The following is a 12,305-nucleotide window of genomic DNA, read 5'->3' as shown; positions in this document are numbered from 1 at the left end:
TGCCCTTGTTATTGTTGCCCCTATAACCTTCTCTGTTGGAGCCTTTATTAAAGGAACTTTGGGTGTTGCTTTTGTATGTAGAGGAAGTTTGTGATGTGTTGCCTCTTGCGGAGCCTCTGTAGAAGGAGCGACGAAAGGAACCTCTATGTTGTTGAAACTGAAGTGCGCCCATAGACTTAGCAGTTTCGGTATCTTTTTTCATTCTGTCTAAGATGGTATCTACTGCAGGGCCAAACAGGAAGTCTTGGTTAACTGGTTGGTTGAGGATGGTGGATTGCACCTCGTTTTTAAAACCAGAGATGCGTAGCCACGCGTGTCTGCGTAGTAATACACTATTATTAACGGACCTGGCTGATGTGTCATCTGCGTCAAGCGCACATTTAATGGAAGCATTAGTTATAAATTTGCCTTCCTGTATGAGGTTGTTAGCCTGAGCTTTAAAAGGTTCTGGTAGGTGTTGCAGTAAACCTTCAAGTTGATCGTAATGTGCTCTATCATAGCCTGCTAGTAGAGCTTGTGTGTTCGCAATCCTCTATGAATTAGTAGCCTGTGAGGCTATTCTTTTGCCTGAGGCTTCTAATATTTTAGACTCTTTGTCAGGAGGGGGAGCATCTCCTGTTGATTGTGAGTTAGCTCTATTTCGAGCGTTTGCTACTACTAGTGAGTCTAAAGGCAACTGGGATTTTAATATAAGTAGGGTCTGTAGGGGCCGCCTTATATTTCTTCTCAATCCTGGGATTGAGTACACGTGCTCTGGCTGGATCTTTGAATATGTCTGGCGCGTGTTTTAGTACCCCTTTTAACATAGGAAGTGTCCTGACGTTTTTCTCAGAAGTAGGAAAAGTGTCAAATAGAAAATCTTCTTCTATTGGGTCAGTGTGCATGTCGACATTGTGGTATTTTGCTGCCCTATCTAGCAGTTGGTTAAAAACAATGGTGTCGTCAGTAGGCGACGGCTTTGTTGGATATGGGGAGGTGTCTGGGATGGGTTGTGTGTCATATGGATCATTCTTGTGATCCCATGTGTCATCTTGTGCATGAGGATCCTCTGGTTCATTAAAATTATCCTGAGGATCTTCCCCCATATTATCCCCATCATTATAATCTGAGTTTGTAGGAGAGTAGGGCACAAAAGGCATATTAGGAAAGTAAGGAGGAGGTGTAAAAGGCCTTGAGGGAGATGTCCAGGAGTCTTTTTACTTTGGAGGAACAGGGGAAGGAGTGTCTGTGTCCAATGGTCTCTTTTTTCGGTGATAAACTGTAACGTGTCCTGTTTCAGGGTCTATATACAGTTTAGGTTGTTCCTCAGTTACTGGATCAGGATGGAAGAGTTCTTCCTCAACTGTCAGTGGCTTTGACACCAATGTTTTTGGCTTAGTGACTTGTTTGTGACCTTTTGGCTCGAAGGCCTTTGGTTGTGGAGCTTTTTTCAGCTCAACTGTTGCTTTCGGGTCGGTAACTTTTTTCGGTTCGACGTCCTTTGTTGGTTTAACAGTCTTTTTCGGTTCGGCGACCTTGTTTGGGTCGACGACCTGTTTTGGATCGACCACAGCTTTTAGTTCGCTACGTTTTTTATGCTCGTCGGCTTTTTTCAGCTCAATGTTTTTGGTCGAGTCAATGGCTTTTTTCGGCTCGACGGGCTTTGTGGTGTGATTCTGTTTTTGTTGATCGACACTCTTTTTAGGATCGACGGCCTTCTTTGGGTAGGGTGTTCTTTTTTGGATTGATGACCCGTTTTGGTTCGAGGCTCTTTTTTGGCTCGATAGCTTTCGACTCCATAACCTTTTTGGGTTGGGCGACCTTCTTTGGTTCGACCACCTTCTTCGGTTCGACGACCTTTGGTTCGACAACCTTCCTCGGTTTGACGACCTTTGGTTCGACAACCTTCTTCGGATGGATGACCTTCGGTTCGACAACCCTCTTGAGGTCAACAACCTTCTTGGAGAGAATGGTACTCGGTCCTGGGCTATCAGAAGGCCTGGTTTTGGGCTTCGGAGTCGAGCCGGAAGGCGGGGCGTCTGAAGGAGCTTGTCGATCGCGGCTAAGGCCTTTAGGCAATGCTTCGACCGGAGCCTTATATTTTGGGATAAGCGGTGTTGGGGGCTGGGTACGCACTTTTTGCCCCGGCGTGATTTGGACATCTGAGTCCGACTGGACCTCAACAGTGACGATTTCTAGATCCGAGTCCACCGCTTCTGGGAGGTCGTGTTTATCATCGAAGATGTTCTCCGGTTCCGGTGCCGGCCGCTGCATCTCTTGCCTAGCGGCCCGTCGATTCCGGATGGTCTTCTTCGAACGGAATTGGGCACACGCTGGGTAATTTTCTTCGTTGTGCTCCGGTGATAAGCACTTGTTGCATACTGTATGTTTGTCACTGTGCAGGAATTTGGAGTGGCATTGTGGGCACCTTTTGAACGGGCTCCTTTCCATCGACAGCAGGCCCACGTGGCGTCGAAAGGCCCAACGTCCCGCGTCGACGACCAGATCGAGATGGAACGTTTGGTCGAGTCAAGAAGTACCGAACAAGAACAATACCGTCGAAGTAGAAGGCATTTTGGCCTTAGAAAGTAGTTTAGTTTCGGTTCCGAAGTTTGAGTAGAGGAATAACATCCAAACTCAATGGTGGAAAAAAACAATCTAAGGATGGAGAAGATGCCCATAGGCACAGTAGTCCAGGGGAGGAGTCACCTATCTCGTGATACTTCGAAGACTCTTCCAGGACAACAAGGTGCAATCATCCGGACCCAACACTAGGCCGTGATCTATGCTAAGATATATATTCAGCAGCCCACATGCCTCGAACACAGGGCCTCCTGGTCATTCCTATGGGCTGTCATGAGGAAAATGTGCTGTGGTCTAAAGCAACACAAACTCTCTACAGTAATCCCACAGCTAACGTATTAGTTAATGGGACTCTGACGGAGCAGATTAAAATCTCACGGGGGACCCGCCAAGGCTGTCCGTGCTCACCTCTGCTCTTCGCTCTTTATATAGATCCTTTTATAAACCCTATAGAAAACAGTCAAACTATTTGAGCGATGAGCAGATTTGGGCTAGTCACTAAAATCATGGCTTACGCCAATGACCTGGCGGTGGTTACCCTTGATCCTCTGAGCGCCATTAGAGTTTTAGAATAGAGGCCAAAAATTTTGAAGAAGGATATGCCTTTAAACAAGGTAAAACCCAGATCATTAATAATAACCAAATTGACTGGGCAGATGCCTGGGTGGTACAGTCTGCAAAATATCTGAGGGTCACTTTAATGGCTGATACCGACCTAATAGTAGAGAAAAATCTGACCCTGTTAGCTACTGAAACCAAATGGGCACTTAAACGGCTAAACAACTTGCATCTTACCATTGTAGGTAGATGCAATGTAATTCAAATGACTTATTTTCCTAAACTGTTCTATTTCTTTAGAGCCAATTTCCTTGGAGACGAGTAAAACAATACTAAAGTAATTTGAACATATTTTCTCTCAATTTATCTGGGTGAGCTTTTAAACTGCTTTCTCTTCTCCGAGAAAGGGACGGATGGGCATTACCGAATTTGCGATTTTATTTTTGGGCTGCGTCTATGAAATACAGCGCAGAGCTGCTACAAGAACATCTACATGCCCCAGATATAAGCCTACCATCACCCTATCAATTGCTCCTGGGGAAAGAAAGCCGGGATTGCCTCTGGAAGCAGCTCTCCTTTGGCTACTCCAAACAGGTAAGATTTAAGACCCTAATGAATGCCTACAAAATCTTCTAAAATATACGGAAAACTGTTGGTCTGGGTAGCTTAAATTATTACACCCCTCTTAACAACAGCCCCAGTTTACCATATTCAACGCTACCTATATATCTGAATGGCATCGAGCAGGCATACTGAAAATGGGAGACCTGATAACCAATGATGGTATTAAATCCTTTTGTGCTCTGAAAAGTAAATTTCAATTAGGGGAATATCAGTCTTTTAAATATATGGCTATAAGAGACTTTCTATCCCGTAAGACCAGGGGGACAGCTGGCTTCTCTAGAGTAGACCTCATTGATAAATTACAAAACTCCACCCTGCCCTTGATTGGATACATATATACTAAATTAGTTAGTTTGATGCGTGACGATATACTTGCCACTGCCAATAAATGGCAAAGGAAGATAAATATCTCTTAACACATTTAACCAAGCTGTGCGATCAGCCAGGAGTGATTTGCTATCAGCTAAACTGCAGGCACAATTTTTTAAAACTACCTTCTTCCTATATATTACACCAGGCAGAGTTGTAAAATGGGGAACAGGGCAGGAACGCTCTGTCAAAAGCGTGCAGAGTTCAGCGCAGACTTGATTCATATGTTCGCTTCTTGTCTCCAACTTATGCCTCTTTTGGGTCAGATAGAAGACTTTTTTAGTAAAGTTCTATCACAGGAAATTCAACTAACGCCCCCAACTGTTTTATTAGGTACGCAAGACAAGGTCAGCAGAAAGAACGGAGGAGCACTTATCTTTGTAGCTATGACCCTTCTCCGTCTCTGTATAACTTCATCATGGAAGGACCCCAACCCTCCATTATTCTCCCACTGGCTAGCTCGATTGATCTCTACTTGTAATATGGAAAAGGCTATATTCTCCAAAATGGGCAACAGGGGGAAAAAAGGGTTTTGCTATCTGGCAACCGTTATACGCTTGGCTTAGATTGATATACTTAACAGGGACTTCAGCCTTTTAAACGATAGTTCTTGCTCTTCTGAGGGATATTCTGAGGGCTATTTAGTGTACCCACAACAATGTCTGATTTCGTCTGATTTTAGTTGACATTCTCGTATGACGCCATAAGCAAGTTTTAATGTTATAAGCTATATTGTACTGTTATGTCTACTTTTATCAGCCATTCTTTCTTTCCTTGCTTTCTTCTTCTTTTCTCTTTCTCTCCGTCTTTTTCCCTTTATCTACTGTTTTCTTGATTCTCGAAACATTAGACATTGAATACCTGTAACAGGTTACTCATCAACCAGTGCCTACTCTGATGTTTTAAGTGTAGGGGGGAGGAGGGAGGGCAGGGGGGAGGCACTTGTTCGAAAAGATTTTTCATCTTTGTATTTGTCTTTTGTACTTTCAATAAAAAAAATCTATAAAAAAAAATCTATGCTTAAGTGATGGGGAGTTGGGAGGGCTGTGTGCAACTTAAGCGGCAAACTAATGATTAAAAGTATGTAATTTGCTTATGACTATGTGTGTGCTCTGTATACATTGTAAAACAGGTCTTCCCACTCTGTTAATATGGTAGATCCATATAGATAGCTTATGATGGATGCTTCAGTCATGTTTGTTTCTATTACAAATGCCTAAGTGACACCCCTTCTGGGTAGTGGGCTATCTGAAAATTTAAATTCTGAAGCTAAAAGGGCTCTATTTGTTAGGGGAAAGCTTGCCTAGTATCACAATCTTTTTAACTAGAACATGGTATTTTATCACAATGCTGCATGATTTTATGAACAGTAACTTAATACATTTTAGCTGGAGTCTTGTCTTAGGTCTTTTTCAAGACTGAAGTTGATGTCATGGTGCTCTCAACAAATTAACATTGATGAATGCTGTAGATGGGGTCTTTGAACTCTGCTTCTTACCTTAGCTAATTTTTCATAGAAAGACTACAATACTACACCTCTGGCAGATTAAAAAGCAAAATAAATTCCAGAAAACCTAGAACAGAGAGGGCGAGTTGCCACTTCCAAACACCTGTCTTCGTTTGGCTGACCCCACCTTTCCATTCCAATGAGGAAACATCACTTCAAAGGTAAAGCTACAAACTACAGACTCCCTTGCCAAAGATCTTTGCCCACATGCATTAAACTGAATTGCATTCGCAAACGGTGTGAATCGCAAAATTCGGCCGTTTGCGAATGCAATTTATTGATTTGAGATGCATTAAGCTTTTTTGCTTTTGCTTTTTTCGCAATTTAAGAAATCGCAATTTTGCGATTTCTTAAATGCAATGCATGATTTTTTTTAAATTGCTAAATCGCAAATAGGAAGTGGTAAATTAACATGAAGTTAAACTTCATGGTAATTTGCGATAACTTTCAAAAATGCACCAAAGTGCATTTTTTAATGTTTCATTTTACACACACACATGCTCTTGCGGCATGTGTGTGTGTAAAAAGTACTTAAAGGTACATTTCAGGGGTGCAGGGGGTCCTTTGGACCCCCCCTGCACCCTTGAAATTGTATTCTCATTTTGCGATTCCTTAATTGTGAATCGCAAAATGAGAATGCCTTCACATTCATTCCTATGGGCCTCTAGGCCCATAGGAATCAATGAAAAGAGATTCCTTAATTGCGATTCGCAAATTGTGAATCGCAATTAAGGAAAATTAAGAAATCGCAAACAAAATTGCGATTTCTTAAAGCATAGCCGTTTGCGAATTCTTAATTGAGATTCCTTAATTTTCACAATTAAGAATTCACAAACGGGAACATTGATGCATGTGGCCGCTAGTTTCTTGCCTCCCACTCAGACCTTCTACTACTAGTAAAGAACATTGTCTTGCATTTTATTTGTAATTCTCTTCATATTTTAATCAATTGTAAGTAGCTTGAATTTCTGTATTTATCATAACAGTAGTTTATTTTAAAATCCTGATTTGGATTTACCTTATAAAAATGAAATGCTGGAACATCAAACAGCTCAATGATGGATGGAAACGTCCCTGGGGGCTTGTAGGAGAAGGTCACTATTTCTAAGCAACAGCATAGCAACGATTTATGAAGCACTTCCTGCTCAAGGATCCCCTGGAAAGCGAACAATAAAACAATCAACCCAAAACTGAGTGCTAAAAAGCATGCAAACTTTAAAATAAGATTAATAATTTTGACATCATTATATACCTGCCAAACAAATTACTCACGCATTCATAAATAAACAATCTCAATATGTGCTTTGTATAGTGCATGCTATTGCAGTTTTTTATATTTTATTGTTTTATTAGTAACATCTAATATCCAACAAAATGATACTCATTTATCAAGGTCAGAATACTTAGTTTGCCATACCTGAACTCAATCCTGTGACCTGCATGTTAAACAAAACTCATCAGTATCCAAATTATTCAAATATAAAAGCGCAATTTTATAACTACATTGCCCTATTATGTACATAGCATACTAGGAAAAGAATGGCTTCTCTTGCTGATATGGTCCACAATTATGGATGACAGCAGTGCATTTAAGTCCCTCGCTCCATTCCTTACGCAGTAGGAAAGTTTGAGCTATTGACATTGTAAATGACAACATTTTTATTTATGTTTTGTTTTTGAAAATAGCGAAATTAATAGCTTTGTCATTTACAATGCCAATAGTTATAACTTTCGCAAATGTGACACCTATAGCATTTGTAATGCGATGTGTGTTGTATTTACTTGACTTACATGTACTGATATTACAAATACCAATGGCTTTTAATTTTTTTTAATAATGAATACTTAAATAAAAGTTATTGTAATTTATAATGGCAATAGCTTAAACTTTTTTAAATAACCTTTGTGAAGATTATATTCAGTGTATTTTATTGTGACGAAAATCCAGGAACAGAAGTGAAATATTAACATCTTTTTGTTACATTTGTAATAAAGCTTGAAACATTGAAAGAACATATTTGAACCAGTTGTTGTTGAATGGTTGCACAGATTGATGATGTGGTGGCGCTGAGTGATGTTGTGATGGTGAACGAATGATGCTGTGGCATTCAGTGATGTTGTGGTGTCCCTGAGTGATGCTGTGGTGGTGCTGAGTGATGCTGTATGCTATGCTATGTTTTGTTTTGCTATCCTATGCTTTGATTTGTTATGCTATGCTATGCTATGCTGTGTTTTGTTATGCCATGCTATGTTTTGCTATGTTTTGCTATGCTATTATATGTTTTGTTTTGTTATGCTATGTTTTGTTTTGTTAAGCTATGCTATGTTTTGTTGTGTTTTGCTATGTGTTGTTATGCTATGTGTTGTTGTGTTTTGTTATGCTATGTTTTGTTTTGCTATCCTATGCTTTGTTATGCTATGCTATGTTTATTTTTGCTATCCTATGTTTTGTTTTGTTATGTTATGCTATGTTTTGTTGTGTTTTGCTATGCTATGCTATGCTATGTTTTGTTGTGCTTTATTATGCTCTGCTTTGTTTTGCTATGCTATGTTTTGTTATGCTATGCTTTGTTTTGTTATGCTATGCTAAGCTTTGTTATGCTATGCTAAGCTTTGTTATTCTATACTATGTTGTGTTTTGTTATGCTATGCTATACTTTGCTATGCTATGCTTCTTTGTGTTTTGTTTTACTATGCTATGTTTTGCTATGTTTTGTTATGCCATGCTTTGTTTTGTTATGCTATGTGTTATCTTATGCTATGTTTTGTTCTGCTATGTTTTGTTGTGTTTTGATATGCTATGCTATGTTTTGTTATACTATGTTATGTTTTGTTTTGCTTTGGTATGTTATGCTATGCTTTGTTTTGTTATGCTATGCTATATTTTGTTGTGTTTTGTTATGCTATGCAATGCTATGCTTTGTTGTGTTTTGCTATGCTGTGTTTTGTTTTGTTATGCTATGTTTTGTTATGCTATCCTATGCTTTGTTTTGTTATGCCATGCTATGTTTTGCTATCCTATGCCTTTTTTGTTATGCTATGCTATGCTGTGTTTTGTTATGCTATGTTTTGTTATGCTATACTGGTGAGGGTGGGTGAGTGAGGGTGTGTGAGGGTCACGTGGTGTACCATGGTTGGCGTGCCCACGTTGGAGCAACTAGGATGAGATCCATCGAGTGTTGCTTCAGCTTGCGTGCCACCAGCGGTATTACAGGAGCTGGGGGAAAAGCGTACGCAAATTTGCCTGACCAGTTCATCCATATCGCATTGCCCTGCGACTGTGGGTGTGGGAACCTGGCGGCAAAGCTTCGGCATTTGGCGTTTTCGTTTGTGGCGAACAGGTCTATCTCTGGATGACCCCACCTTTGGAAGTACGGGTGGAGTACTGATGGATGTATCTCCCACTCGTGCATTTGGTGGCTGTACCTGCTGAGCAGGTCCGCCATCTGATTGTCCTTGCCCAGGAGGTGTTCCGCCATGAGGAAGATATTCCTTTGAATGGCCCACTTCCACATGCTCTGAGCCAGATGAGACAACTGTGGAGAGTGTGTACCTCCCTGCTTCTGGATGTAGTACATGGCCGTCATGTTGTCCGTCCGGATCAACACGACCTTGTTGCACAGATGTACTTTGAATGCTTTCATCGCCATGAAGATAGCCATCAGTTCTAGAACGTTGATGTGCATCTTCCTCTGCTGTGCCGTCCATAGTCCCTGCACAGTTTAGTGGAGTACATGAGCTCCTCAACCCTGGAGAGATTCGTCCGTCGTCAGAATGATCTGTGGCACAGGCTCTTGGAACGGTCGTCCCTTGCAAAGGTTTTGTGGATTCCACCAATGCAGAGAGCTGTATGCACGACCGGCTATCAACACTAGGTCTTTCAACTGTCCATGAGCCTGAGTCTACTGACGTGCTAAGCACTCCTGAAGCGGACGCATATGTAGTCTCGCATGCGGGACTATGAAGATGCAGGAGGCTATCATGCATATCAACTGCATGAACACTCGTGCTGGAAGCGAGTGTGGAGGTCTGAATTTCTGTATCAGCGATTGAATGCTGCTGACCCTCACTGAATTTGGCTGTGCTTTGGCTGCCAGAGTGTTTATCGTCGCACCCAGATACTGTCGTATGTGGGCGGGTTGCAGGTGGGACTTTGGGTAATTCAGTGAGAATCCCAAATCGTGAAGAAGGTGAATGGTGTGGGACAAGTGGGCGGCACACTGCTGGGCCGACTTTGCTTGGATTAGCCAGTCGTCCAGATAAGAGTAGACGTGAATGTTCTGTCTCCGTAGGTGTGCCACCACTGTCGGCAGGCACTTTGTAAACACCCTGGGTGCCGTGGTGACTCAGAAAGGTAGAACTTTGAACTGGTAATGTTGATTTTGGATGGTGAACCTGAGGTATTTTCTGTGTGACGGGTGCAGCGGAATATGAAAATACGCATCCTTCAGATCTAATGTAGCGAGAAAATCTCCCTGACTGAGCAACGGCAGGACTTGCTGCAGTGTTAGCATGTGAAAGTGCTCCGACAGAATGTACTGATTGAGGGGTCTGAGGTCCAGTATTGGTCTGAGGGACCTGTCCTTTTTTGGCATCAAGAAGTACAGTGAGTAAACTCCTGTGCCTCTTTCTTCCGCAGGCACAAGCTCGATTGCCCCTTTTTGCAGCATGACGAGAACCTCCTGTTGCAATAAGTGCAAATGCTCGGCGGACATAGGACGGTGTCTTGGGGGTATGTTGGGTGGAGTGGATGTTAACTCCAGACAATAACCGTACTGGATAAGCTGTGTGACCCACCTGTCTGTGGTGATAGACTTCCAGACTGGCAGGAACTGTTGAAGTCTCCCCCCGACAGGTGCTGCGTGGTCGGGGGGCAGTGACAAGGCGTCACTGTTTGTTAGTGGCTGTAACCTGGGCCCGCCATCGCGCCCCGAAGACGGGCCCAAATTAACCTTGTGCGACCCCCCCTCTTTTCTCCACAGCCTCCACAACACCCCGGATGGTCTGGAAAGGAGAGATACAGTTGTGATGAGGAGGAGGAGGACGACTGGGGGCCCTTTAAATGGACTGAAGGTCCGATGGAGGAGGAGGAGCCACGCGCTCTGATTAAAGGCGGCGTCGACAGTCCACAGGTGTGTTACTACACCGGAGGAGCGGCCAGTGAGAAGAAGAGCGGAGAGGCGGGGAGCAGCGAGGAGGAGTGGAGCAGAGGAGTGAGGTGGATCAGCGAGGAAAGCATAGCGGAGACGGAGAGACCGGAGACGGAGAGACCGGAGAACAGAGAACCGAGCGCGGCACCATCGTCCCGAGAACCAGCTGTAACAGAGGAGCCATCGGGAGGAAGAGACGAGAGCAGATCGGACGAACCAGAGAAGCCCGGAGGCCAACACTACGACCCGCCCAGCCGTACGCCAGGAGGGGTACGGCTAGCAGAGGTGCGTAATCGCTTCCTGGGGTGGTGGAGGAAGAAAGGCAGAAGCCAGACTTAGTGTAAATAGTAACCCTGAATCGCCTGGGATTCCCGCACAAGCAACCCCCCTTTCCCTTTCACGTCTTGTTAATAATTGCACTGGGTGCTTCCCTCACATCCCTCACTATTCCCCCCCCCCCCTGAATGCAGAGGCTCAACCGACTGAATACTTACTCGCCCTCTCTTCTGTTTTTCCCTCGGTGTCGGGCGAGAGCGGACATAACGGAGCCTCCGGAGCCCAGCAGAAGGAGGAGCCCCATCCGGCGAAGGGAGGAGGGAATACTCCGGAAGACCCGGCAGGAGAGAAGCCGATCACCCCGCAGCGGAGCGTTGAGAAAAACTTGTACCGATAATTTGCTGGCTAAAATAAAACTAAGTACAACAAAGACTCGCCTCCTACCAATTCCTAGCCCCGCGGTAACAGTGGCGGAGGACCTGGAGGAGTTGTTTCCACGACCTCTGCCCTTGGCGCTGTTTCCACGATATCCACCTCTACTTTGTTTGGTGTATGTGGTTTGCGCGCCACCTTTATAGTACTGTGTGTTCTGGGACAGCTGGCCTCTGGAAACACCTCTATTGCTACGAAAAGAACCACCCCTGAACTGCTGCGACTGTAGAGCCCCCATAGACTTTGCAGTCTCAGTGTCTTTTTTGATCTTCTCCAAGGTGGTGTCCACCTCTGGGCCAAATAGATGATCAGGGTTTACTGTCTGATTTAGAATGGTGGTCTGTATCTCTGGCTTGAACCCTGAGATTCTAAGCCAGGCATGTCGCCTCAACATGACACTAGTGTTAACAGCTCTGGCCGCGGTGTCTGCTGCGTCCAGTGCACATTTGATAGAAGCATTTGATATGAGCTTCCCTTACTGGATGAGCATCTCAGCTGCCTCTTTATATTCATCTGGCAGGTGCTGTAACAGGGTCTCAAGTGTGTCGTAATGGGCCCTGTCATACCTGGCTAAGAGTGCCTGAGTGTTTGAAATGTGCCAGATATTGGCCGCTTGAGCTGCTACCCTTTTCCCTGATGCCTTGAGCACCTTAGATTCCTTATCTGGGGGAGGAGCATCACCCGTTGTTTGTGAATTAGCCCTCTTCCGGGCATTAGAAACAACAAGAGAGTCCAACGGCAACTGTCCCTTAATGTAAGTAGGGTCTCCAGGCGCCGGTTTGTACTTCTTTTCAATCCTGGGGTTTATCACCCTGGTTCTTGTAGGC

At 43.8% G+C, this 12,305-nt stretch overlaps 1 protein-coding gene across 1 annotated transcript in view; it reads right to left on the bottom strand.

Moving 5' to 3' along the window:
• RBL2 (RB transcriptional corepressor like 2) overlaps positions 1–12,305 on the bottom strand; it is a 1,013,578-nt gene that overhangs the window by 443,790 nt on the left and 557,483 nt on the right. Inside the window, exon 12 of the mRNA XM_086945179.1 lies at positions 6,639–6,776. Within this exon, the coding sequence (XP_086801305.1) occupies positions 6,639–6,776 (138 nt within the window). The remainder of the gene's footprint in view (positions 1–6,638; positions 6,777–12,305) is intronic.

The sequence above is a fragment of the Lissotriton vulgaris genome, chromosome 12 (genome assembly GCF_964263255.1).
Source record: "Lissotriton vulgaris chromosome 12, aLisVul1.2, whole genome shotgun sequence".
Classification (NCBI taxonomy): domain Eukaryota; kingdom Metazoa; phylum Chordata; class Amphibia; order Caudata; family Salamandridae; genus Lissotriton; species Lissotriton vulgaris.
The sequence above is the reverse complement of the archived record's forward strand: the minus strand, read 5'-3'. Positions and strand labels throughout refer to the sequence as shown.